A 22513-nucleotide genomic window follows, 5' to 3' on the forward strand; every position below is an offset into this window, starting at 1 on the left:
AACCCAGATTACATTATTTAAAGACCTTACTAGTGGATATAAAACCAACAGAAATCTTGTGGTGAATTGAACTTCAGAAAGACCGTCTTCTTTACAACAGAATCCCCATATTTGAGTTGTATGCTAGGGAGGAACATGTATCTGTTCTAATAGATTTCACTTCTGGTTCTTGGAAGACTGGACATAGCATGGATTTTTTTGTGCAATATGGGGTCTCAGGGATAATGGAGATGTGATGAAGTTGCCTTTAGGATTTTGTACACATTTTAAATGTACCTTTCTGTTATTGATATGCATGTCTTCAGAAATGATTTGACACTGTTAGCTCCTTCTGGGTTCCTTGACCTATAAGGCAAGCTAGAAATGAAGTAAATAATGATCCTGTTTCAGATTCAATGTATCAAATAAGCCATCTGATGTTGGACAGTTGCAGGGGTAGGGGTTGTTAACCAGTCTGTTAAGTACAATTTAGGCCAGTCTTACAGGTATTGCCCAGTGTTATCACCCCAGTAGTTGCAATGCTGTTTGTTTTCACAAACCAGAACTTCATCGTTTTGGAGTGGACGACCGCTGAGAGGAGACTCTAACCTCTTGATTTCAAAGGGGCCGTGGCTTCCACTGGTGCCTCCCTGGCTAATGTAAGAAAGGTGTTTTGCCATAAACGGTTCTGAGGTATTTGGTGAGGTTGGAGAGAGGTCGGCCTAAGCAGGAAGCCCGTTGTCTGCCCTGTAAAGAAAATAGCAAGTTACAAAATGAAAGCATCAAAGAACCAACAGGATGCAGTCCCAGGAGTCTCTTCTGGCATGTGGGTCCTCCTTGAAAGTTTGTACTGAGTGAAGAGTGACCTTAAAACTCACTTTATTCAAACAGACTAAGCTCAGGTTTAAAGTTCAAGACATTTTGTTTTTTCACCTGTTTCCTACAGTTTTCAGAAACTTCTGAAGAATTAATGTGTAACTATATCTGGTCCCTGAGCCAACAGTGAGGACTCTTTTTTTTTTTTTTTTGCCAAGGGAAAATAGGATGCTATATTGTATTGTACGAACCTTTCAGTTCTAACATGTCTGGAACCACCAGAATAATGCACATAGGATCTACATGAATTGGAATGATTTGTCAAATGATTTTGAGTACAATGTAACACTATCCTTTTGAGACATTTAATGTGACTAGGCCAAAATGAAGGCATCCATGGGTGTAGCCTGGGGGGGGGCGCAGCTGTCCCCCCAATCAATCAAAACCAATACAAATTAATACAAATATGAGGGCCTGCCCCCCCCGAAAAGCCTCCCCATCCTCTAAGAAAAATCCTGGCCCAGTCTCCTGAGAAGTGGCTGATACAGATGAGCCAGCAAAAGTGGAGTGCAAACCAAGAAAGTGTTTATATGTTGCAAAGACCCTTGTGGAGTGCAGTGTGGCTGTGGCACCCTCTACACAGCATCACACACCCCACAGGAGTTCTCACTCAGTAAGCCCAGACCACTCACTGTGCGGAGAGAGAAGATTTTGCCTTAATCTGTCCCCAAATGCAACTCCTTACTTGTCCTAGAGAAGTGAACGGCAACATTTGCTTAAGGAGAGAGGATCTACCCAGAGACATCCCTGGGGAGTACACTGAACCTGCCTCTGTCTGTCTAGTTAGCACCATCCTGAATTCTTTAGAATACTGAGAACAGATATGTGTTTTAGTGTACAGTAAGGCTGCAACTTTTTGCAAGGCCCCCCCACGACATCCACCCCCTTTTATTTTATGCCAAGCACATAAAGCTGAATGTGTACAAGTTAAATGCACGTATGTTGCAAGTGTACTGTACATGAGGGCCACAAAATGGAAACCCAAGGCAGAGCTAGGCAATGGAGAGCTGGCTTGTATGTCAGTGGCTTTCTTTAAGTTAGGAACATAAGAACACAGTAATCTACCCTAAACCAAGGCAAACCACAGGTCCATCCAGGTCAATATTGTCCACACTGGCTGGCAGTGGTTCTTCAGGGTTTCAGACAGTATATTTCCAGTCCTGCCAGATGCCAGGAATAGTACCTGGGACCTTCTGCATGCAAAGCAGATGTTCTGCCACTGAGCTACAGTCATATCCAGCTCTATGGGACAGTATAAATATACTAAACTGGAACAAAGAGAGAGAACCTACTTTTCTGAAGACACAGGGATCTGCCACCAGTGGAGTGTAGCCATTTATTTTCTCTAGTGTATGTGAGTCGCTGCCACATGTACAGGACTGTATATAGACATTCTCCTCCACATATACTGCGTCATACTGCTGCCCTCTGCTAACTGAAAAATAAGTAAAGGGCATTCAAATTAGTGTTTTTAAAACAAAATCATATATATATATATATATATGGAAGAAAATCCCACTTTTCATTACATTTACTTGATAATATGTGTTCATAGGATTACACTCCCACTAGTTCTGTAAATGTAAATCTTAACAACAATCCTGTAAGGTTAGATAAGCTTTTATTATCATCTTATTGTGGCAGGTGGGGTTTGAAGGTAGTGGTTTGCTTAAAGCTGCCTAAGAGGTTGAGACAGGTTAGACTGAAACAGTCTTCACACTGTGCAGTCTTGGGTACTGTACCACTTCTCATATTACATATATATATATTTAGCCAGCCCCTCCAAAAAGAAATCACTAATAGAAATTAACGATTAAACTAGCTAGTTAAAATAAATGTACAGTCTGAAATGTACAGTTGGCCTGGCTGGGGGATCCTTGTTGTGTTTGCCAAGGGTGTTCTCAAGTCGCACAATATGCCTTTACGTTCTGTCATTTTTTGCATCCCCTTTTTAAAATATAGTCCTAAGCAAATCAGTCGTACCAACAATTGGATAGGCTGTCAGTCGTAGTTAAAAGAAATCGCTTGAAGAGATGACATACAGATTTCACTCATTTTCCCATGATATTAAACTTTAATGACTGCACTATGAATATTTCATGACAGTATCTTTTTGAATAGGTTGTTTTGTCCTGGAGGATATTGTACATTATAAAGCCTGATTTCTCTCTAGGCGAAATTGGTGAAGTGTTGGAACATCAACTTTCGATCTTTGATTACAAGGAAAAGCACATTTTATTTCAGCCATTGTGAAGCCTGATGTTGGGGGGTGGAGAGTTGTTTTGTTTTTTGACAGCTCATATGAAACTCAGTATTAAATACTATTCTTTATTTTTGCCACAAGGTGGCTAAATAACCTTTGAATGCTAGTGAAAGGGTTGTTTTATACAAATGACTGAAGAAAATGAAGGTTTCAAGGTTAGTCTGATTTCTTTTGAAATCAGTCTGTTAACTTTTGAATAACATATGAAATATTTGCATAGCCATTAGCAAAAAATCCAAAAAGCTTCACTGTTGTTAAGGTAAAGGTAAAGGTACCCCTGACCATTAGGTCCAGTTGCGAACAACTCTGGGGTTGCGGCGCTCATCTCGCTTTATTAGCTGAGGGAGCCGGCGTACTGGTCATGTGGCCAGCATGACTAAGCAGCTTCTGGCGAACCAGAGCAGTGTACGGAAATGCTGTTTACCTTCCCGCTGGAGCGGTACCTATTTATCTACTTGCACTTTGACGTGCTTTCGAACTGCTAGGTTGGCAGGAGCTGGGACCAAGCAACGGGAGCTCACCCCGTCGCGGGGATTTGAACCGTCGACCTTCTGATAGGCAAGCCTAGGCTCTGTTGTTAGGACCACCTAAAATAGCACAAAACAGTTATCAAGTTTTTATGTTCCCTGCACAGCTATTCTCGAACTGGGTTGGGGATCACCAGTGGGTCTCTGAACTGCCATCCATCCCGTGGCCATGCAGTAGGTTTTTGGTTGGACGGATGTGCCAGCAGCTCCAAAAGTAATAATGATCTAGGAATAGAGAGGGAAGATGTTCTAGGAGGAAGAAGTGAATGTTAAAAAGAGGTTGGGGTGCGATAAACTGACAATCTGGGTGTGGACATAGGGTACGTGTAAAAGTGGAACGCGGGTGGCGCTGTGGTCTAAACTTGCTAATTGAAAGGTCGGCGGTTCGAATCCACGCAACTGGATGAGCTTCTATTGCTTTGTCCCAGCTGTTGCCAACCTAGCAGTTCGAAAGCATACCTGTGTAAGTAGATAAATAGGTGCTGCGGCGGGAAGATAAACAGTGTTTCTATGTGCTCTGGCACTCGTCACAGTGTCCCGTTGTGCCAGAAGCGGTTTAATCATGCTGACTGCATGACCCGGAAAGCTATCTATGCACAAATGCCAGCTCCCTCGACCTGAAGCGAGATGAGTGCCGCACCCCATATGCACCTTTGACTGGAATTAATTGTACAGGGGTCATTTACCTTTTTTCCTTGTGTGTAAAAGAGTGTTAGTTTTTATGATGTTATTGCACTTACCAGTTTTTTTGTTAGATCCCTTTGTTGTTTGGTATCAACAACAGCAACAAAAAATTGGAACAGATTTCACTGCAAAAAAAGGTGTCTAGACATTCCATTGTGGCAACTTTATCCTTGGTTTAAGGTGCCATTTGATGAAAAGTTTCTAACACTGGTTGTAACTGCTGGAGAAAATATGGTCAAAGAGGTTCTCATCTCTATATGTGGTGAGATTGTCTGCAAGTAGTGACCTACTGTGATATGACCTGTAGGGGTGTAATAAATAAATAAACAGGAGGTAACATTATGCCCATTGATGATGCTCCTAAATATTTGGGATGGAAAGAACAAAAATACCCTGCATAAGCCCTAGATATGTTTCATGTTAGTTGCAGCATGGATGGAATTGATTAAAAATTGGAAAACGTTTCACATTAGGTACCTGGTTGTAAAGGCTATGGCAAAGAACCAGGCAATGAAACTGACATTTAACATAAAGTTGGCAAAGGTTATGGGCTACTGTGCAAAGTGGAACTTGTTTGCTGTATATATGAAGGAATGCCAATTCAATTTTGCCATGCTTTTGCTACAGACTTTAACACTAACCTACAAGAGACAAATAAGAATAGAATCCAAGACATAGAACAAAATAAGAACACAGAATGTTTAGCAGAACCTTTGCAGATGCGAGGAACTATTTCTGATTTCAGTCATGAAAATTCTTCCTTTAAGAAACTTATCCCTCCCCCCACAAAAAGTATAGCTTCATATGCACAGTAAAGAAATTGCTTAATGTAAATGAAGCATATCTTTTGTGGGCAGATGCTGTACTTACTATGGAGATTTTAATGTGCATTTTCATTTCCCCTTTTTATATTTTAACTTATTAACTCTGACAAGTAACCTCTTGGTTGTGAACAATTTAATTCACAATTCACTTTTTCTGATTCAAAGTGAACATGAGTGCCCTAATCCCCTAATGGGAATTAATTGCATGTTTCAGTGCTTAACTCTGATCCTCTCTCAATTCCCACTGGGACAAGTTTCTTCCTAAAGGGTCTGTGTTTGTTATTCAAAACACAATCTGAAAGATAATGATTTTTTTTTCCTCCCAAAGAGGAACTGGAGCAACCCAATATTAATGTTCTTTCCTTTGTAGGAGAACAAGCTGTAGCCTCTTAACCCATTTGATGTCATGAAGGGTAAACATACAATGCTGAAAGTGGATGAAATATCAGGGCAAAACAGGGTGGCATTTTGGAAAGACAGCACCGTGGTTTTGAGAGAAGAGCCTTGTGTTTTCGTAAAATAGTATTCATTTCTACAGCACTGAGGTGTATAAGAACAATGTTAATTCCTGGTGGTCAAAGGGGATGTATTTTTTTTAAAAGGCAACCCTTTGACCCAGTAAGCTTAATTTTCTCTGGGAATTTTTCAGCAGTGCTTTTTGAGTGTGTAAAGGGTTTCACAGAAACGCTGTCAATTTCCATAGTGTATGAGGAGCTGAGCCTGATAAATTTTCCCTGCCAACCTTATTTTACTGTGTTTTATTTCTATCTCTGTTCCTCCAGGAATCTGAAGACAGTATATATGTTACTCTTCTTCCCCTTGTTACCCTCCCAACAACCTGTGAAGTAGGCTAGGCTAGAGCCAGCCAGTGGCATAGCTTCATGCTCCAGCACCGGGGGGGGGGGGGAGGCAGAGAGCAGGTGGGGACAGGGCTGGCACACGTCCTGGGGGGCGGGGTGTGCAGCCTGCGAGGGCAGGGTTCCTAGCACAGGTGGGGGGGAGCCGCAATGGCACCCTGCCAGGTTTACGCTGCTGGGAGCGGTGCGCTCCCCCCGCACTCCTCTTCCTCCGCCAGTGGAGCCAGCGACTGGCCCAAAATTCCCTTGGTTAGCTAATGGAGAATTTGAATATGCCTCCCTAGCTATAGACTAAAACTCTGATCATGAGTCCACACTGACTCTCAACTAGGGAGATGGGAATGGAACCAAGGTGACACGAAACTGGGAGGGGTGGCTAACACCCCAGAGGACAGGATCACACTTCAAAACGACCTTGACAGATTAGAGAACTGGGCCAAAACAAACAAGATGAATTTTAACAGGGAGAAATGTAAAGTATTGCACTTGGGCAAAAAAAATGAGAGGCACAAATACAAGATGGGGGACACCTGGCTTGAGAGCAGTACATGTGAAAAGGATCTAGGAGTCTTGGTTGACCACAAACTTGACATGAGCCAACAGTGTGACGCGGCAGCTAAAAAAGCCAATGCCATTCTGGGCCGCATCAATAGGAGTATAGTATCTAGATCAAGGGAAGTAATAGTGCCACTGTATTCTGCTCTGGTCAGACCTCACCTGGAGTACTGTGTTCAGTTCTGGGCACCACAGTTCAAGAAGGACACTGACAAACTGGAAGGTGTCCAGAGGAGGGCAACCAAAATGGTCAAAGGCCTGGAAACGATGCCTTATGAGGAACGGCTAAGGGAGCTGGGCATGTTTAGCCTGGAGAAGAGGAGGTTAAGGGGTGATATGATAGCCATGTTCAAATATATAAAAGGATGTCACATAGAGGAGGGAGAAAGGTTGTTTTCTGCTGCTCCAGAGAAGCGGACACGGAGCAATGGATCCAAACTACAAGAAAGAAGATTCCACCTAAACATTAGGAAGAACTTCCTGACAGTAAGAGCTGTTCGACAGTGGAATTTGCTGCCAAGGAGTGTGGTGGAGTCTCCTTCTTTGGAGGTCTTTAAGCAGAGGCTTGACAACCATATGTCAGGAGTGCTCTGATGGTGTTTCCTGCTTGGCAGGGGGTTGGACTCGATGGCCCTTGTGGTCTCTTCCAACTCTATGATTCTATGATTCTATCACTGCTAGGGTCATGTTTGTAGGTGCTACACTGGTAATTTCCAGATTGTGTGTCAAGAGAGAATGGCTTGTGAAATGCATGTGAAATGAATTGTTAAAGGCTTTTGTGAGGCCTACGTACTCCCTGGTAGAGGCAGTTGCTGGGACTCTGCAGGTTCAGACCCTCCAAGTGTCCTTATTTTCCAGGGACAGTCCCAGATTTACAGAAGCCGTCCTGGTTTCAGATTTGATCCTGGAGTGTCCTCCTTTTCCTTAGGATGTCCCTCTTTCCATATGATAAATGTTGGAAGGTATGGAGTTATGTGACCCCAACCCAAGGAGATAAGTAATTATACAACCTTTAGAAGACATCTGAAGACAGCCCTATATAGGGATTTAAAATTTTTTTTTATATATGTTGGATTATGATTATTATGAAGAAATAGGACATCTCTATTTTCATTGGAGAAATGTTGGAGGGTATGCAGGTTTCACAAGTATATAATGCCTACTGGATCACCCCAGTAGATACTATCTGAGAAATCTTAAAATACTAGCTTGTAGATACTATCTGAGAAATCTTAAAAAGGTAAGGAAATCAGGACGTATCTTTGGAGAAGCCATCTTAATTTTTTTAGTCTTAGGTTGCTTCCAGACAGACCTCCTTGTGCTAGCCAGGTCTTCTGTTTATAATGTTTGAATTGAATTTTAATTGACTTTGCACACTGTTGGGAGTAGTGCACTTTTTTGTTTCTACATCTATGCTGTATCCACACCAGTGCATGTGACATCATTGCTGTGGGTTGGGCCACGTGCTGCCCAGCACATATTCACTGCTAACTCTTGTGAGGGTTACTGTTTTATGAGCCCATTCTAACTTTTTAAATTGAGCTAAAATAATTTCCCAGTTTTTCCCAGTTTTTTATTACATAAAAGTGAGATATTTATGATGTTACAACATCATAATTAGAGCATGATAGCATTATGGTGTTATAATCATGCTTTTCCTCAACTGACTGAGGGGGGACACCCAAATTGGGTCATTAAGTGACACCCATCACAAATGTTCTAATATGTGCTAAGTGGCGATAGGTTCACTTTCCTGATAGGTCATGGCCCACATCAAAGCCACACCCTTTTAACAAGAATAGTGCTAAAGACATCTGTACGGGGGAGGCTGAGCAACCCTTCTGTTCTTCTGAATTTTGAGGGAGTGGGCATGAGAAAAGACTGTCCAAGAAGACAGAAAAATTGCAGGGGAAAAACAGGAACACAATAATTGGATGTCTTCTCAGATAGTATTTTGTGAATGCCCTGTAATTAGGGAGCGAATGGAGCATGGCCATTCCACACAAAATGACTAGACTGGAAGCACAGTCTCTTCTCTATTCTGTCACCCTGGCTCTCTTAATCTTAACATTCTCTGAAAGTAAACCTCTTGAACCACAATGATGAAACGTTGCTCTGCTTTTTATTCAGAAAAATATGCACTACATCCTTCCTTAATAAATAAATGAACTGTTATGAAAGAATAGGAAAAAATTGAATATGCCTCATAATGACCCTCTGTGTAAAGTGAGGGCCAGGTGTCCTGCTCACCTTCTGAAGATTTTCTGCATCTGGCAATTAAGGACCAAACTGCTGTGTTGGGGGGGGGGGAGAGACTGTCTCTCCTAGCAGTTCATGACTGATAGCAAAATTTGGGGAAGCATCAGATGTTCTGGGCTTTAGTTGGACAGAAACATCATGAAGGGAGGGAGAAAGGTTCATCTGGGAGGCAGAATACTTTGAACAGTAGCCAAGGAATAAAATGGAAACCTTTTCATTACTTTAGTAAATTGGAGGCTCTTTTGCCCTACACTGGGAAAGCTGTTCCCAAAATAGAACATCAAACTAGTCAGCCAGGTGTATTGCAAAACACTAGCGCCACACTCATGCCAAAAGCTAGAGTCACAATCTGTGACAGACATCTCCTGGTGAGAAACATCAAACATTTTTGGAAACGGTGTAATGCAATGAAGGCTAGGTCTTTGGCAGGATATGAGCAGTGACCACTGTGTAAGCCTTGCAAATTTGACTTTTGAGGAAGCTGAAATTCAACCTCTGCTTTAAAGCTGGAGTAAGAATTAGGGGCTTGTCTGACCAAGAGCCGAGAAAATGGCTGCCCTTGGAATGAGGCTTTTTTCAACCTCTTGCATCAGCTCCTAGCTGGGTTGGGGTATAAAAACCCAGTCCCCCTTACATGGTGAGATTGATGCCACTGACCTGAAGGTTGTAATTGACTAAAGGCTGGCCTTCCCAGAGTGTGTGTAGAGCTCTTGACACTGTCACCCCCAAGTGTCTTGGTTGGCATTGTGGAGCCTGTTCTACTCTTTGGTATACCTTGGAACTAAGAGCAATGAAAAATGTTTTGTGTGTTTCTTTGTCTCTTTCAGACTGTAAGTGGTCTATAAATGGAAATAATAAGAATTAAATGCACTAACCCCAACGGGGTGAGGATTTTTTGGGAGCAATATTTAAGTGACACTGACTTTGTATCCTTTTCTCTACTTTCAAAAGTGGTGGTGTATTTCACATACAATCCTTTGGTGGCTTATGGATTTCCAGAGCTGGTCCAGTATTTTGCGGAATATTCCAAACTTGCACACACCCCTCCTGTGAATTTGTTTTAATATCTGTTGAACCCAAGGAGGTAGCATTGTTAAAATAACATACCACCTTTGCATTCACAGGGATTGTAATAATTGCATTTTAGAATTATTGATCATTCATAGACTTTATTTAAAAAATGACTTTTTTTTTAACAGATTGCTTCTGAGACATATTTAATACACAGATTGCAGGGCAGGTACTGTACATAATGGCTACATCATGTACATGAAGGCCTGTCATAACTTTTGGTAATGAGTATGTCAACTGGAATTCGTATACAGTAACCAAACCAACCACATACATGCTCACTTGCAGAAAGAGTTGGGTTGTACATACATGCTGAAAACAACGGGATCCTGAAAATGGTTGCTTAGATTAGATGGCCCTGTTCATAACGAATCTTGTGACCGCATACACTATTACATGAAGGAATTGGACAGTGTGAACTGATAACTGGAGTGCTTGCTGTCGAACAACAAGCAACTGTTTCTTATTTTTGCTATGATCTTTGCTTTCTTCCTTTTGACACTTGTATTGTAAATTATAACTGGAGTTAGAAAAATAGCCAGCTTGTATTCCTTGGATTGTTTTAAAGCAACCGTATTTGCTAAATATTGCTGTAATAACAAGCTTTTAAGGAACAATGTTTACTCAAAGTGCGATAATGTATCAAAGCTTATTTTTGTTTATTTCAGTTCCTTTCGTCAGAGGCATGGTTCGTGTCTTTGTCTACGGGACCCTTAAGAAAGGCCAGCCCAACTACCCGTACATGATAAATGGTGCTAATGGGACAGCCAGATTCCAGGGCAGGGGGCTCACAGTGGAGAAATACCCCCTAGTGATTGCCGGGAAATACAACGTTCCTTATTTGCTGAACATCCCAGGAACGGGACACCGTGTCACTGGAGAGATTTATGCTGTCAATGACCAGATGTTGCAATTCCTTGATGAGTTTGAAAGTTGTCCAGACATGTATCAGCGAACCCCAGTGAGAATTGAAGTAGTTGAGCAGGAAGATGAAAGTAGTCCACCTGAAGGGACGCCAGCTGTTAACAGCATCCTGGAATGCTATGTGTATAGCACCACCACTTACCAGCCAGAATGGATACATCTCCCTTACTATGACAACTATGATTCCTTTGGGAAACACGGGCTTCCATATGTACTAAGGGAAAGCAGAGATTGAAACTGGAAGGTAAAAGCTGATATGGACATATTATCAAGAAGTTGAGTAAAATCTCTAGCATTTTTACAGAAAGTAAGCACTAATGTTTCAGACCATAATATAGTTGCCTTCAAGCCAATATTTTGGGGTCCAGTCAGGTTTTCAGACTAAACTTGCCTAGTCATGCAAGATGCGGTCTTTAATTCTGTAGTTCTCTGTTTAAAACTTGATCAAGAGGTGGAGGGGGGAATACTGTTTTGCAAAGCAAAGATAAAATACTGCAGTATTTCTAGCAATGTACCGGGGGATAAAGAACCTCCAGCTTACAACAAACTTTTTGCATTACTGTACAACCTTCACATAAGCAAGGAAATGGCCCTTGTAAGAGATTCATTAATCAAGCACTGTGAGACAAATGAGTTCGCTAAGGGAATTCTCTTTGCTGATGCCCTCAAAGTCCAGTCCTCTGGCTTTCAGGTGCTCTAAGTGGGCATGGAGGGCAAAAATGATGAGAGCATCAGGCTCTCATTATACGTGGCATTGTTCTGGAGTGGCATTGCTCTGGAACAACAAGTTAAAAACTTAAGAACAGCCTTGCTGGATGAGAAAAAAGGCCTACTTAGGCCAGCATCCTTTTGCTCACACGGGCCAGGCGGATGCCTATGTGAGACCTACAAGCAGATCAGAAAGGCCATGTACCTCTCCTGCTGCTGTTCCCAGCAAGTGATATTAGAGGCATGTTACCTCTGATCCTGCAGGCAGTATATCACTAGCATGACTACAAAATCCGTGAATGGAAATGAGTTGACATCGTAGTGCTGCTAGGAGCCAGATTTGTCAAATGGGCCTTAAGAGCTCCAGAGAAAGTTATGGTTCAGGAATTGGAAAGAACTAAGAATACTGACTCACAAAGTGAAGTCCAAGTGATGTGGAGTCCTCTGCATCTTCATTTATTTGTCCACCTTTCTGGACATCATAGTTTCTATTCATTAAAAAGGTAAAGGGACCCCTAACCATTAGGTCCAGTCGTGATCGACTCTGGGGTTGCGGTGCTCATCTCGCTTTATTGGCCGAGGGAGCCGGCATACAGCTAAGCCGCTTCTGGCAAACCAGAGCAGCACATGGAAACGCCGTTTACCTTCCCGCTGGAGTGGTACCTATTTATCTACTTGCACTTTGACGTGCTTTCACACTGCTAGGTTGGCAGGAGTTCTATTCATTAGGTTTTAGTATATTTACATTCTCCTCCTGCCTGTTTCAGCTCCATAAATGACCACAGACTACTGAACAGAATCAACCTCTCTTCATTTATAGCTCAGAATTTTGAAATATGCCAGCAGGGAAGAAGGCAGATTCTCAAGAAAACTGCAAGAAAGCAGTTTTTAAGGTTGGTTATATTCCTTAAGTACCCAATGTGACCTTGCTGTACAACTGAAGGGCAGAGCAGTTCCTGATATTAATTAGACACACAATGCTACTCCTACTATTGTATTAATTATCCTACTATTTAAGGTTGTACACATACAATTGCTCACTTGTGTTCATGTCTTTGTTTCAGCTTTCTCTCTTATACAGTCCATTCATTCTTTTGCTTTAATGTTAGGCTTCCAAGTAAAAATAAGGTGATGGCAGATTGCTTTAATTGTAGAGTGATAGTGGTATAAATTTTGACAAAATTCAGTTTATTAATCTTTGACTGTAAATAATGAGAAAATTTGTAATAGATATTTTTAAAATTGTGTACATTTGTATTACTTAAAAAACTGCTTAGTATGATTTACTTAAAACATTTGTCATTATTATAGTAAATTAAATCTAGATGTGGGGACTTGCTGTGTAGGACACTACTATAGTCACAAGAGTTATGACAGTGCATGCACCTGGTGTGGGGTGATAAACAGGATCAGGCTAGGGTCTGTTTGTTCTCATGATGAGCTTCCAGCCCTACTTTCAGTAGGGAGCAGCTGCACTCAGGAGTTCCCAGCTGGAGGCTCCTGAGTAAAACCAATCCCCGTGGGGCTTGCATTTCACACCAGATTTAAACGGTACTGAATACAAGTGTCACTTGCCAATGAAGAAGTGGGAACTTCCTTAAGACTCCTGATTGTTGCTTTGCAGTCATATCTTTTCCTGCCCCACGCCTGAGGTCATATATAATGTCAGGATCATTGTCAGGTTTAGTTTAGCCCATGAGGTAGAGGATCCCCATGCCTACTGGCCAATTAAAACTCACCCTTTGCTTATTTTTTATGAAACTGGTATACAGGTAGGGGAGTCAGTACAAAGTTATTTCTGTTGTTACATGTGGAGACCCAGTTTTAGGTTAAAGTACCAAAGTTGTGAAGGCTTTAAATGACACAGTTTATATGCAAAAATGCTTTTATTAATTTGTTTAATAGCAGTAGAACTGCAGAAGAGAATTACAAATCCCTTATGTACAGGTATTTATAAAAGGAGTGATATGAGATCCAGAGGCAATTTTAAGTTCAGTCTCAGCAAGGTAAACCATATGGACCCTTGCCTCTTGTTTAAGATAGTTTAAAAAAATACCATCGCATCATTTTAGTTTACATAATTTGCTTGCTACCTTAATGTTCATTTGAATTTGTGGAGGAACATAGAAGGTGCTAGTCAATTGTGGCAACATATGAAATAAATAGTTTCATTCCAGTTCCACAAGCTCATCTCCTTCCCCGACAGTTTCACCAGCTTTGCAATGTACAGCTTTCACCTGCAGCGCAAAGGAAGAAAAAAATCAATTTGATTCTGAAAACAAGGCCAAGAATCTTTTTTTAATTGCAGTTGGCTGTGCAAAGAAAATAAGTGGTAGATTTCCATTTTAAAGACCTTATAAAACATGAAACAGAAATCTAAAAAGCATGTCCTGGAACATAATCAAACACATTGCCCAAGTTTTTAATTGTGCTTCCATTCTATCCAAAACACTTTAAGAAGTTTGTTTTTCTCTGTGTTTTAACATCTGGATTTTTTAAAGGTGATTTTGGTAAATATCAGACAATTTTTACACTATTTTAAAATAGCACTGTGCTTGATGCTGGTTTTGTTTGTTGCTTTTCATTGCTGCAGTTGTTTAGAATTTTTATCGTCAATCACGTTTGGTGCTTGTGCCAAAGTACCGTATTTTTCGCTCTATAAGATGCACCAGACCACAAGACGCACCTAGTTTTTGGAGGAGGAAAACAAGGGGGGGGGGATTCTGAATCTCAGAAGCCAGAACAGCAAAGGGATCACTGCGCAGTGAAAGCAGCAATCCCTCTTGCTGTTCTGGCTTCTGGGATAGCTGCGCAGCCTGCATTCGCTCCATAAGACGCACACACATTTCCCCTCACTTTTTAGGAGGGAAGAAGTGATTCTTATAGAGCAAAAAATACGGTAAATCTACAAACTATGCATTTTGGAGCACAAGAGGTTTGGTTGGTCCCCCCGCCCCCAACTGTAAATGTCATATAACCATTTCTGTAGAAATGGGCTTTAAAATTCAAATACACACTAGGCCTGGGCGATATATCACCCAGGACCAGTATGAGAAGCAGACCACCACCGAGTCCGTCTGCTGGAGGGAGTAAAGAGTGCCTTCCTCCAGCGGGTGCTGCTAGAAGAGGGACTTGGGAGAGGAGGTGGTTTCACCAGCGATATATCGCTAAGTGAAGCCACCATCCAAACACTGCCCTCATACGGCACAGAGGGAGAAACAAGCTGTATCAGTGAGGTGCATCTTTAGACTGCTGGACTGTGCAGTTGCCCTTGCCTCAGCCAAGCAGTTAAAGGAGCACCAAGCCCCGGGCTGGCTCTTGTGAGCTGGTGGCTCCATGAAACTGTGCAGGTGCCGCTCCCCACAGCAAGCAGTTAAAGGAGCCCCAACGCTCTGCCTGCTCACACCGGGGCTGTCTCATTTGGGAAGGGGAAGCCTTCCTGATTCCCAGCTGAGCCCACAAGCGCCTGGGTGAAACCACCTCAGCTCTCATGGTGAGAGCTGGGGCAGTTTCAGCCGGTGCCTCGTGGGCAGAGACCAATGCAGCTTGTTTTTTCAGCATTACGGTATATCACCAAACCATGAGGTTTTACTGGCGATACACCACAATGTTGAAAAGCTGGTATCACCCAGCCCTAATACACGCACTAGACAAAAACAAACCCAGGCCACTTATAAATTGCCTACCAGGAACTGTTTTGAACCAAATAATGTATTTTCACAAAGGTTCTGTAAACAAGAACTACTAACACATTAATTCCATTGAAATGATTTTTTTAAAGGTTGCTTAACTGTAACTACAGTTGTTTCCAGTTACCATCTGTGCAGACACACAAATGTGTCTGACATTTATCTATACGTGAGTATCGCCCTGTCTGAGTATTCAGTGTCTATGCACAATCACAGTCATGTGAGGAACAGCAGGGGCACACTGCCAAGCCCTATTCCTTCTGGCACATCCTCATCTGCTTTTTTCATCCCTCCATGAGTTGAAGAATCAAGTGCTGAAGTGGGCTGCCTCCTGTACTTAGGGAGGCTCCTTGTGTTGTTTAGAATCCTGATTACAAATAGGCATTGAATGCCTCAATAGGGCTTAAAAATGGGACTTGCACTGTGCCTGGTAATTTAGGAAAAGCAAAAGCAGAGATGACACCTCCTAAGTATTTTGCAATATCCTAACAACCTAAAGAACCTTGTGACTACCTCCACATACCCACTGGGATGAAGCACTTTTAAAAGCTTAGCTCGTGAAGGGGCAGTGAACTGTTTGTTTTAAAAAGAAGCACTGCTTGTGTGTAAAGTTTTGGCCATATGCTCTGCATTGTGGTCCTAAAGTCTGTTTGTGCATGACATGTTTTGGGACTGCCTAGCTCAGGGGTCAGCAACCTTTTTCAGCCGTGGAACGGTCCACCGTCCCTCAGACCATGTGGTGGGCCGGACTATATTTTGGGGGAAAATATGAACGAATTCCTATGCCAGTTCATAACCCAGAGATGCATTTTAAATAAAAGGACACATTCTACTCATGTAAAAACACGCTGATTCCCAGACCGTCCGCAGGCCGGATTGAGAAGGTGGTTGGGCCACATCTGGCCCCCAGGCCTTAGGTTGCCTTCCTCTGGCCTAGCTGAACAATTACCGTATTTTTCGGACCATAGGACGCACTTTTTCCCCTCCAAAAATGAAGGGGAAATGTGTGTGCGTCCTATGGAGCGAATGCAGACTCCTCGGCTTCAGCGACAGCAATGCGAAGCCTCCGAAGCCTGCGCTCCGGAGGCTTCGCGTTGCTTCCGCTGAAGCCAGGAGAGTCTGCTCTTTGAGGCTGGCGGTGGGGGAAAGCAGCGCTTCCCCCATCGCCAGCCCCAGAGGATGGGGGGCAGCGAGAAGGCGCGCGACGCCTTGCCGCTACCCTCCAACCCGGCTTCGAGGCTGGCGGTGGGGAAAGCAGCGCTTCCCCCATCGCCAGCCCCAGAGGATGGGGGGCAGCGAGAAGGCGCGCGACGCCTTGCCGCTACCCTCCAACCCGGCTTCGAGGCTGGCGGTGGGGAAAGCAGCGCTTCCCCCATCGCCAGCCCCAGAGGATGGGGGGCAGCGGGAAGGCGCGCGACGCCTTGCCGCTACCCTCCAACCCGGCTTCGAGGCTGGCGGTGGGGAAAGCAGCGCTTCCCCCATCGCCAGCCCCAGAGGATGGGGGGCAGCGGGAAGGCGCGCGACGCCTTGCCGCTACCCTCCAACCCGGCTTCGAGGCTGGCGGTGGGGAAAGCAGCGCTTCCCCCATCGCCAGCCCCAGAGGATGGGGGGCAGCGGGAAGGCGCGCGACGCCTTGCCGCTACCCTCCAACCCGGCTTCGAGGCTGGCGGTGGGGAAAGCAGCGCTTCCCCCATCGCCAGCCCCAGAGGATGGGGGGCAGCGGGAAGGCGCGCGACGCCTTGCCGCTACCCTCCAACCCGGCTTCGAGGCTGGCGGTGGGGAAAGCAGCGCTTCCCCCATCGCCAGCCCCAGAGGATGGGGGGCAGCGGGAAGGCCCTCCCGCTACTCTCCAACCCTCCTGCGGGCTTTTGCGGGAGATGGGGGAATTCCCCCACCTCCCGCAAAAGCAGGCAAAAGCCGCGCGCTCTTTAAAGGGGCTCCGCGGCTTTTCTAGGAGGTGGGGGAATTCCCCCACCTCCTAGAAAAGCCCGCAGGAGCCACGCACCCTTTAAAGAGCGAGCGGCTCTTGGGGGCTTTTCCCCAAGGAGGGAGAAGGGACTGACTGGCCGAGTCAGTCCCTTCTCCCTCCTGCGGGCTTTTGGGGGAGATGGGGGAATTCCCCCACCTCCCGCAAAAGCCCGCAAAAGCCTCGTGCTCTTTAAAGGGGCTCCGCGGCTTCTGCTGGCTTTTCTAGGAGGTGGGGGAATTCCCCCACCTCCTAGAAAAGCCTGCAGGAGCCGCGCACCCTTTAAAGAGCGCGTCGCTCTTGGGGGCTTTTCCCCGAGGAGGGAGAAGGGACTGACTGGCCGTTTCAGTCCCTTCTCCCTCCTGGTCGAAAAGCCCGCAGGAGTCGCGCGGGGCTCCTGTGGGCTTTTGCGGGAGGTTGGGGAATTCCGCCACCTCCCGCAAAAGCAGGGAGAAGGTCTTGGAGTAGCGGACAGGCTGCGTGCAGCCTGTCCGCTGCTCCCAAAGCTGCGGGGGGGAAATCATATTTTTTTCCTTGATTTCCCCCCCTGAAAACTAGGTGCGTCCTATGGGCCGGTGCGTCCTATAGTCCGAAAAATACGGTAGTGAAATTACAAAGGCACAAATTCTGATTTCTAGGGCCACAATCCAGCACAAGCACACTTGACTCAAAGTGCATCTACTGTAACTCTATTGGATTGTAGCCTAGGCCAAATCTGAACAGAAAGGCTGCAGCCAAGACAAATAATTCTGAACATTTGATAAACATTTGTGAAATCAAGTGTGTGCGTCACCATACAGTTACAGAACAGTGCAATAAGGTTCAAGATTGATGCCGATAATAAAATCTATTTTCAAAAATAAAGCTTGTGCTCAACTTGACAAGTGACATAAAACATCTAGTAGTCTGACTGGACATACCTTGCCAGTTTTAGCAGCAACCAAACTGTTCTGCATTTTCATGGCTTCAATCACACAGACCTCCTGACCTTCTGCAACCTGGTAAAAGCAAAAAAGATGACATTAAAATGCTAACATTATAACCTTAAAATCAACAGGAAAATTAACACAGAAACGTCTTTAAACAAAGAAAAAAGACAATTTTTATCCCATGTGTAGTTCCTTTCTTTAGTCACCTTCAGACTCTAATGCTGATATGCACCATATGATGTACTCTGGTCTGATAGAAACTTGAGTTCAGATCCTACAGGTACTCAATTCTTGAAAAGACTTTAACCATCTAATTCCCACTGTATAAAGAATATGGATTCTGACTCATTAAGGCTGTGCATGCAGTACAGAAAACTGCAAACACAGGAAAAATGTGCATTTTTTGAGGCTGGCTAGAGAATTCACCTTCCCAAGAATCTCAGCTTACCAGTCAAAGCAAAGCAAAACAAAATACATGTTTTAGTCCTTGTAAAGAAAGGATCAGCAATTGCATGCACAAGGCCTGGTGAAACTTCTAAAGAGAAGGGCTTGCTTGGATTACTTGTCCTCAAAGAGCTTTAGTGCCCTGTGGAATTCCTTGTCTCTTCATTATTAAGAAAAGCAGACATTTGCAGACCAGATGCAAGTCTTATGGAATCAAACTACCACCACCCAGTCTCATATTCATTCAGAGTAGCACTCTCACTTTCTGTTTCTGCCTAGTTGAACTCTTAAAAAACTGTTCACATGCTCAAGGTAACCAGTGGATCCATTGTGTACCTCCATGGATTATTTTTTTTAAGCCCAAAAAAGTTGATCATGTGAGATAAGCACATCCTATGCCAATTAGGCAAACTACCTCTGTCTGATTAATACGCAGCTTTATAGGAAGTTGGGAAATTATTATTATTTATTACATTTATTAGTTGCTTTATCTTACCCAAGGCAACTAAAGAGAAACTTACAACCAAAAAACTAGCCAGTTTGCACTGCATGAAGCAGCTGTTTCCTTGGGTCATTTTCCCCTCAAACCTCACAATTTAAGTGTGACTTTCCTTACTTCATATCTGAAATTAACTACATGCTTCAGAGCCCACAATGAAACATCATTTCCACTAGAGACTATACTATTTCCAAACCAGCGATGGGAGCAATTTGAGATTCTTCCTATACATGGTCTGAAATACTAGTTACATGAACTAATACTAACTTTCAAGATTATACTACCCACATATGCAATTTTGTCACTGGAAACACCATATTAAATAACAAAAGTTGAACAGATCTACTGCATGCATAAGTGTATTTGTCACACTAATTCTTATCACCACCAGACTTCATATCTCCCATAAAACATCTGCTAAGTGTTCAAGTACTTCTTCTATGTTGCCCCTCCAATAGAACCTCATTTCTTTCATCCTGTCTTGACACCTACATACATTACCACCTCCATGTAATAAGCATCAATTACATCAGGAGTCAACAACCTTGCTAAGGCGATGGCCACGATTTCAAAAGAGAGAGACTGTGGTGGGCATCACATGTGTGTGGTAGCTCTCCGCTCCCCATGGGGTAACACCCAAAGAAGGCTTCTTTTAAGCCTAATCTGAGCAAGAGGATGGGACCCTGTGGGCACCAAGGAAGGTCTCTCTGTGGGCAAAGGTGCCACACTGGCAATCCATGCGTTGCACTGTGTGTACATGAAATAAACTGTGCAGGGAGGAGCCACAATCCACAGCCTTCCTACGGAAAACACACACTGCAATTTTATTGAAAAGTAAGATGTAAAGTTATTTAAAGGAATGCAGCTTGTTTCTCAAGGCTGTTGCTCAAAAGTGCTTGTTCCACATCAGCAAGAGCACAATAGACTGAATCACATTGCTTCTTTGTTGACCTGGAATGAACCACCCTCAGCTGTTGGAACTAAACTGGGACACTGTAAGAGAGCAGTGCCCTCTTCACATATAACAAGATTTCCACACACACTTCCTTTACATTCATGCCTGTGACCCTTGCCACATCCCAATTCCAGCACCCTCAACCACTCAAGTCTCCTATTTTACATCCTCACTTGCTTTCCCTTATGTCTGGGCACCCTCGCAGAATACTGATGGCTGAAACTCATTCCTCAAAGCCCATTTTCTTTGCGCAGCTTTTGGCTGCACATCTTAGCTCACATCTCAAACCCCAAATAAAACTGCAGTTAATCTCATGCTGCCCCTGGCCTCCTCAAGTCAGCTCTGCTGTCACGTGTGATGTGCACACATACCACCACCAGTTTTTTCATTGCATGTACATTAAATAGGAAGCGCCACACACTTTTCGCCTCCTTGTCTTCATAAGAACCAGGAGGAACTTGCTGGATCAGGCCAATGACCTATCTAGTTCAGCATCCTGTTCTCACAGGACTAGGTGGGAAACTGTGGGAAGCTGGCAAGATGAACATGAACACAACATCAGTCATACACACTCTGGTATTCAGAGGCATTATGCCTCTGACTGTGGAGGCAGAACATAGCCATTGTGGCTAGTGGCTGTCGTCCAATAATCTATAAAAGCCATCCATGGTGGTGGCCAGCGCTATGTGCTGCATAAAGAAGTTCATGGCATGTTATGAGAGACAGTCCTAAATGGATAGGACAATGTTGAGTACGAAATTTGTCGTGCAAAATGGAGACACCATAGAATAGTCCCATTCAACATGTTGACTTAACCCAGGTACAATATGAAAGCACGTCACTGTTCCCATCTCCTAGGGTAACATAGGTACTTTTTTCCTTAAGGGGATGCCACACAGTTCAGATGACAAAAACATGTCAGGAACAATCATAGGAAAGTGAATTTCCTCCATTACAAAAGGGAGCTAAGATTTGAGTACAGTGGTACCTCGGGTTAGGAACTTAATTCATTCTGGAGGTCTGTTCTTAACCTGAAACAGTTCTTAACCTGAGACACCACTTTAGCTAATGGGGCCTCCCACTGCCGCCGCGCTGCCAGAGCACGATTTCTGTTCTTATCCTGAAGCAAAGTTCTTAAGCCGAGGTACTATTTCTGGGTTAGCGGAGTCTGTATCCTGAAGCGTCTGTAACTTGAAGCTTCTGTAACCCGAGGTACCACTGTAGTTTACTTGCATCCTGAGCTACACAACAAGAGATACGTGCAAGTACATTAGAGCAAATGTGTCGTATCAGGCTTAACACTGCACTGATACATGACTTGTGCATATAGCATTAGTGGTACTAGGTTAACCGATGGACAAGAGAAGCATTCCGGCATAAAAATTCCATTAATGTGCAAATACTGCCCTATCACTATTTGGAGTAGGCCTACTGTACCCAAACTTTCTCAGAGAACTGTCAGAAAGCTCAAGAGTTCCGCTAAGTTCTCCAAAAGCTTCAAAACACTGGACCAAGGGGATCTCCCTATCTATCTTACATCCTTCCCAGCCTTTGCTGTCAGAGGTCTCCCTTTGCCTCCCACTCTCAGAAATATTCCCTGCTCTAGAAGTGGGCTTTGCAAGATGAGTTTGATTTATCTCGTCACTGGTGAAGGTTTCCTAAGTGAGAAAAGCCTCTAGTTGCCAAATTCTAAACCATCTATGTTAAGTGCTTCAAATCTATAGGCATGTTCTAAACTGCAAACTGTGTGCATGCTTGATGCAAACGTAATACATTTTACATATAAAGGGGCCAACAACATAATTTTCTGGGCCTGTTAAAAAACATATACTCAACCTCCTGCCCCCACCCACAGCAACAATTTCCTAAAGATTCAACAACCCCACATTTTTAAAAAAATTACACAGAGGGTTGTCTGATGGATTCCTTCTATGAACCTCTAACTTCGTTCCCTATGTACCGCTTCTCTATCCAAACACGTACTCCCCAAAGGTAACTGGGAATAGTATTATTTAGTGAAAACTTACCCAACAAACCCTTACAAAAAAACTAACTTATGCTAGTTCTCTGTCTTAGGTGAAAACTTTTATTTCCATAGATACTCAATGTTTAAATACTGTGGCATTATGTCTAATAATAGCCAATTTATTTAAAACGGCTTTAAGAGAAAGTGTCACTTAAGCACCCACATTAATAATTGTTCTTTATGTCAATCTTTAATGTCTCCTCCCCCACTGTGTTGCAAAACAGCAAATCCTAAAATTAGTCACCAATATATCTCCCTTTCCTCTTTCATTCATTCTCTTGGGCTTTGTTTGGTTTCTTTCACTGCATAATTGTGTGTATCTTTTTGCCTGCCTGTATTATTTAAGCCGGAAAATGAATATCTTTGAGATCTCTAAAATATCCTCTTTCCTCATTTAAGAATTAAGTTAGGCTTTAAACAAAAATTTCAATAACTTTTCTACACTTCTAAAGATGGAAAACTGGAAAAAAGCAGAAAA

At 43.4% G+C, this 22513-nt stretch overlaps 2 protein-coding genes across 17 annotated transcripts in view; one reads left to right on the forward strand and one right to left on the reverse strand.

Moving 5' to 3' along the window:
- The window catches only part of GGACT (gamma-glutamylamine cyclotransferase), a 73210-nt gene that overhangs the window by 5993 nt on the left and 44704 nt on the right, over nucleotides 1-22513 (forward strand). For 6 of the 15 annotated variants that reach the window (XR_013985399.1, XR_013985400.1, XR_013985401.1 and 3 more), the window contains exons 2-3: nucleotides 10564-11063; nucleotides 12295-12420. Coding sequence is in view for 3 of the 15 variants with exons in the window: in XM_081003327.1 (XP_080859453.1) it covers nucleotides 10581-11054 (474 nt within the window). In the remaining 12 variants the exon portion in view is untranslated. Of the gene's footprint in view, nucleotides 1-10563; nucleotides 11064-12294; nucleotides 12773-15308; nucleotides 15386-22513 lie in introns of those variants that run through there. The other 9 variants (XR_013985395.1, XR_013985396.1, XR_013985397.1 and 6 more) reach the window with 5 other exon arrangements.
- Nucleotides 13395-22513, reverse strand: part of PCCA (propionyl-CoA carboxylase subunit alpha) — a 234330-nt gene continuing 225211 nt past the window's right edge. For both annotated transcript variants that reach the window (XM_081003052.1, XM_081003051.1), the window contains exons 23-24: nucleotides 18103-18180; nucleotides 13395-13764 (exon numbers count right to left, since the gene is read on the reverse strand). In XM_081003052.1, coding sequence (XP_080859178.1) covers nucleotides 13696-13764; nucleotides 18103-18180 — 147 coding nt within the window. In that variant the 3' untranslated portion in view covers nucleotides 13395-13695. The remainder of the gene's footprint in view (nucleotides 13765-18102; nucleotides 18181-22513) is intronic.

Source organism: Podarcis pityusensis, assembly GCF_964106645.2.
Source record: "Podarcis pityusensis genome assembly, chromosome: 4".
Taxonomy (NCBI): Eukaryota; Metazoa; Chordata; class Lepidosauria; order Squamata; family Lacertidae; genus Podarcis; species Podarcis pityusensis.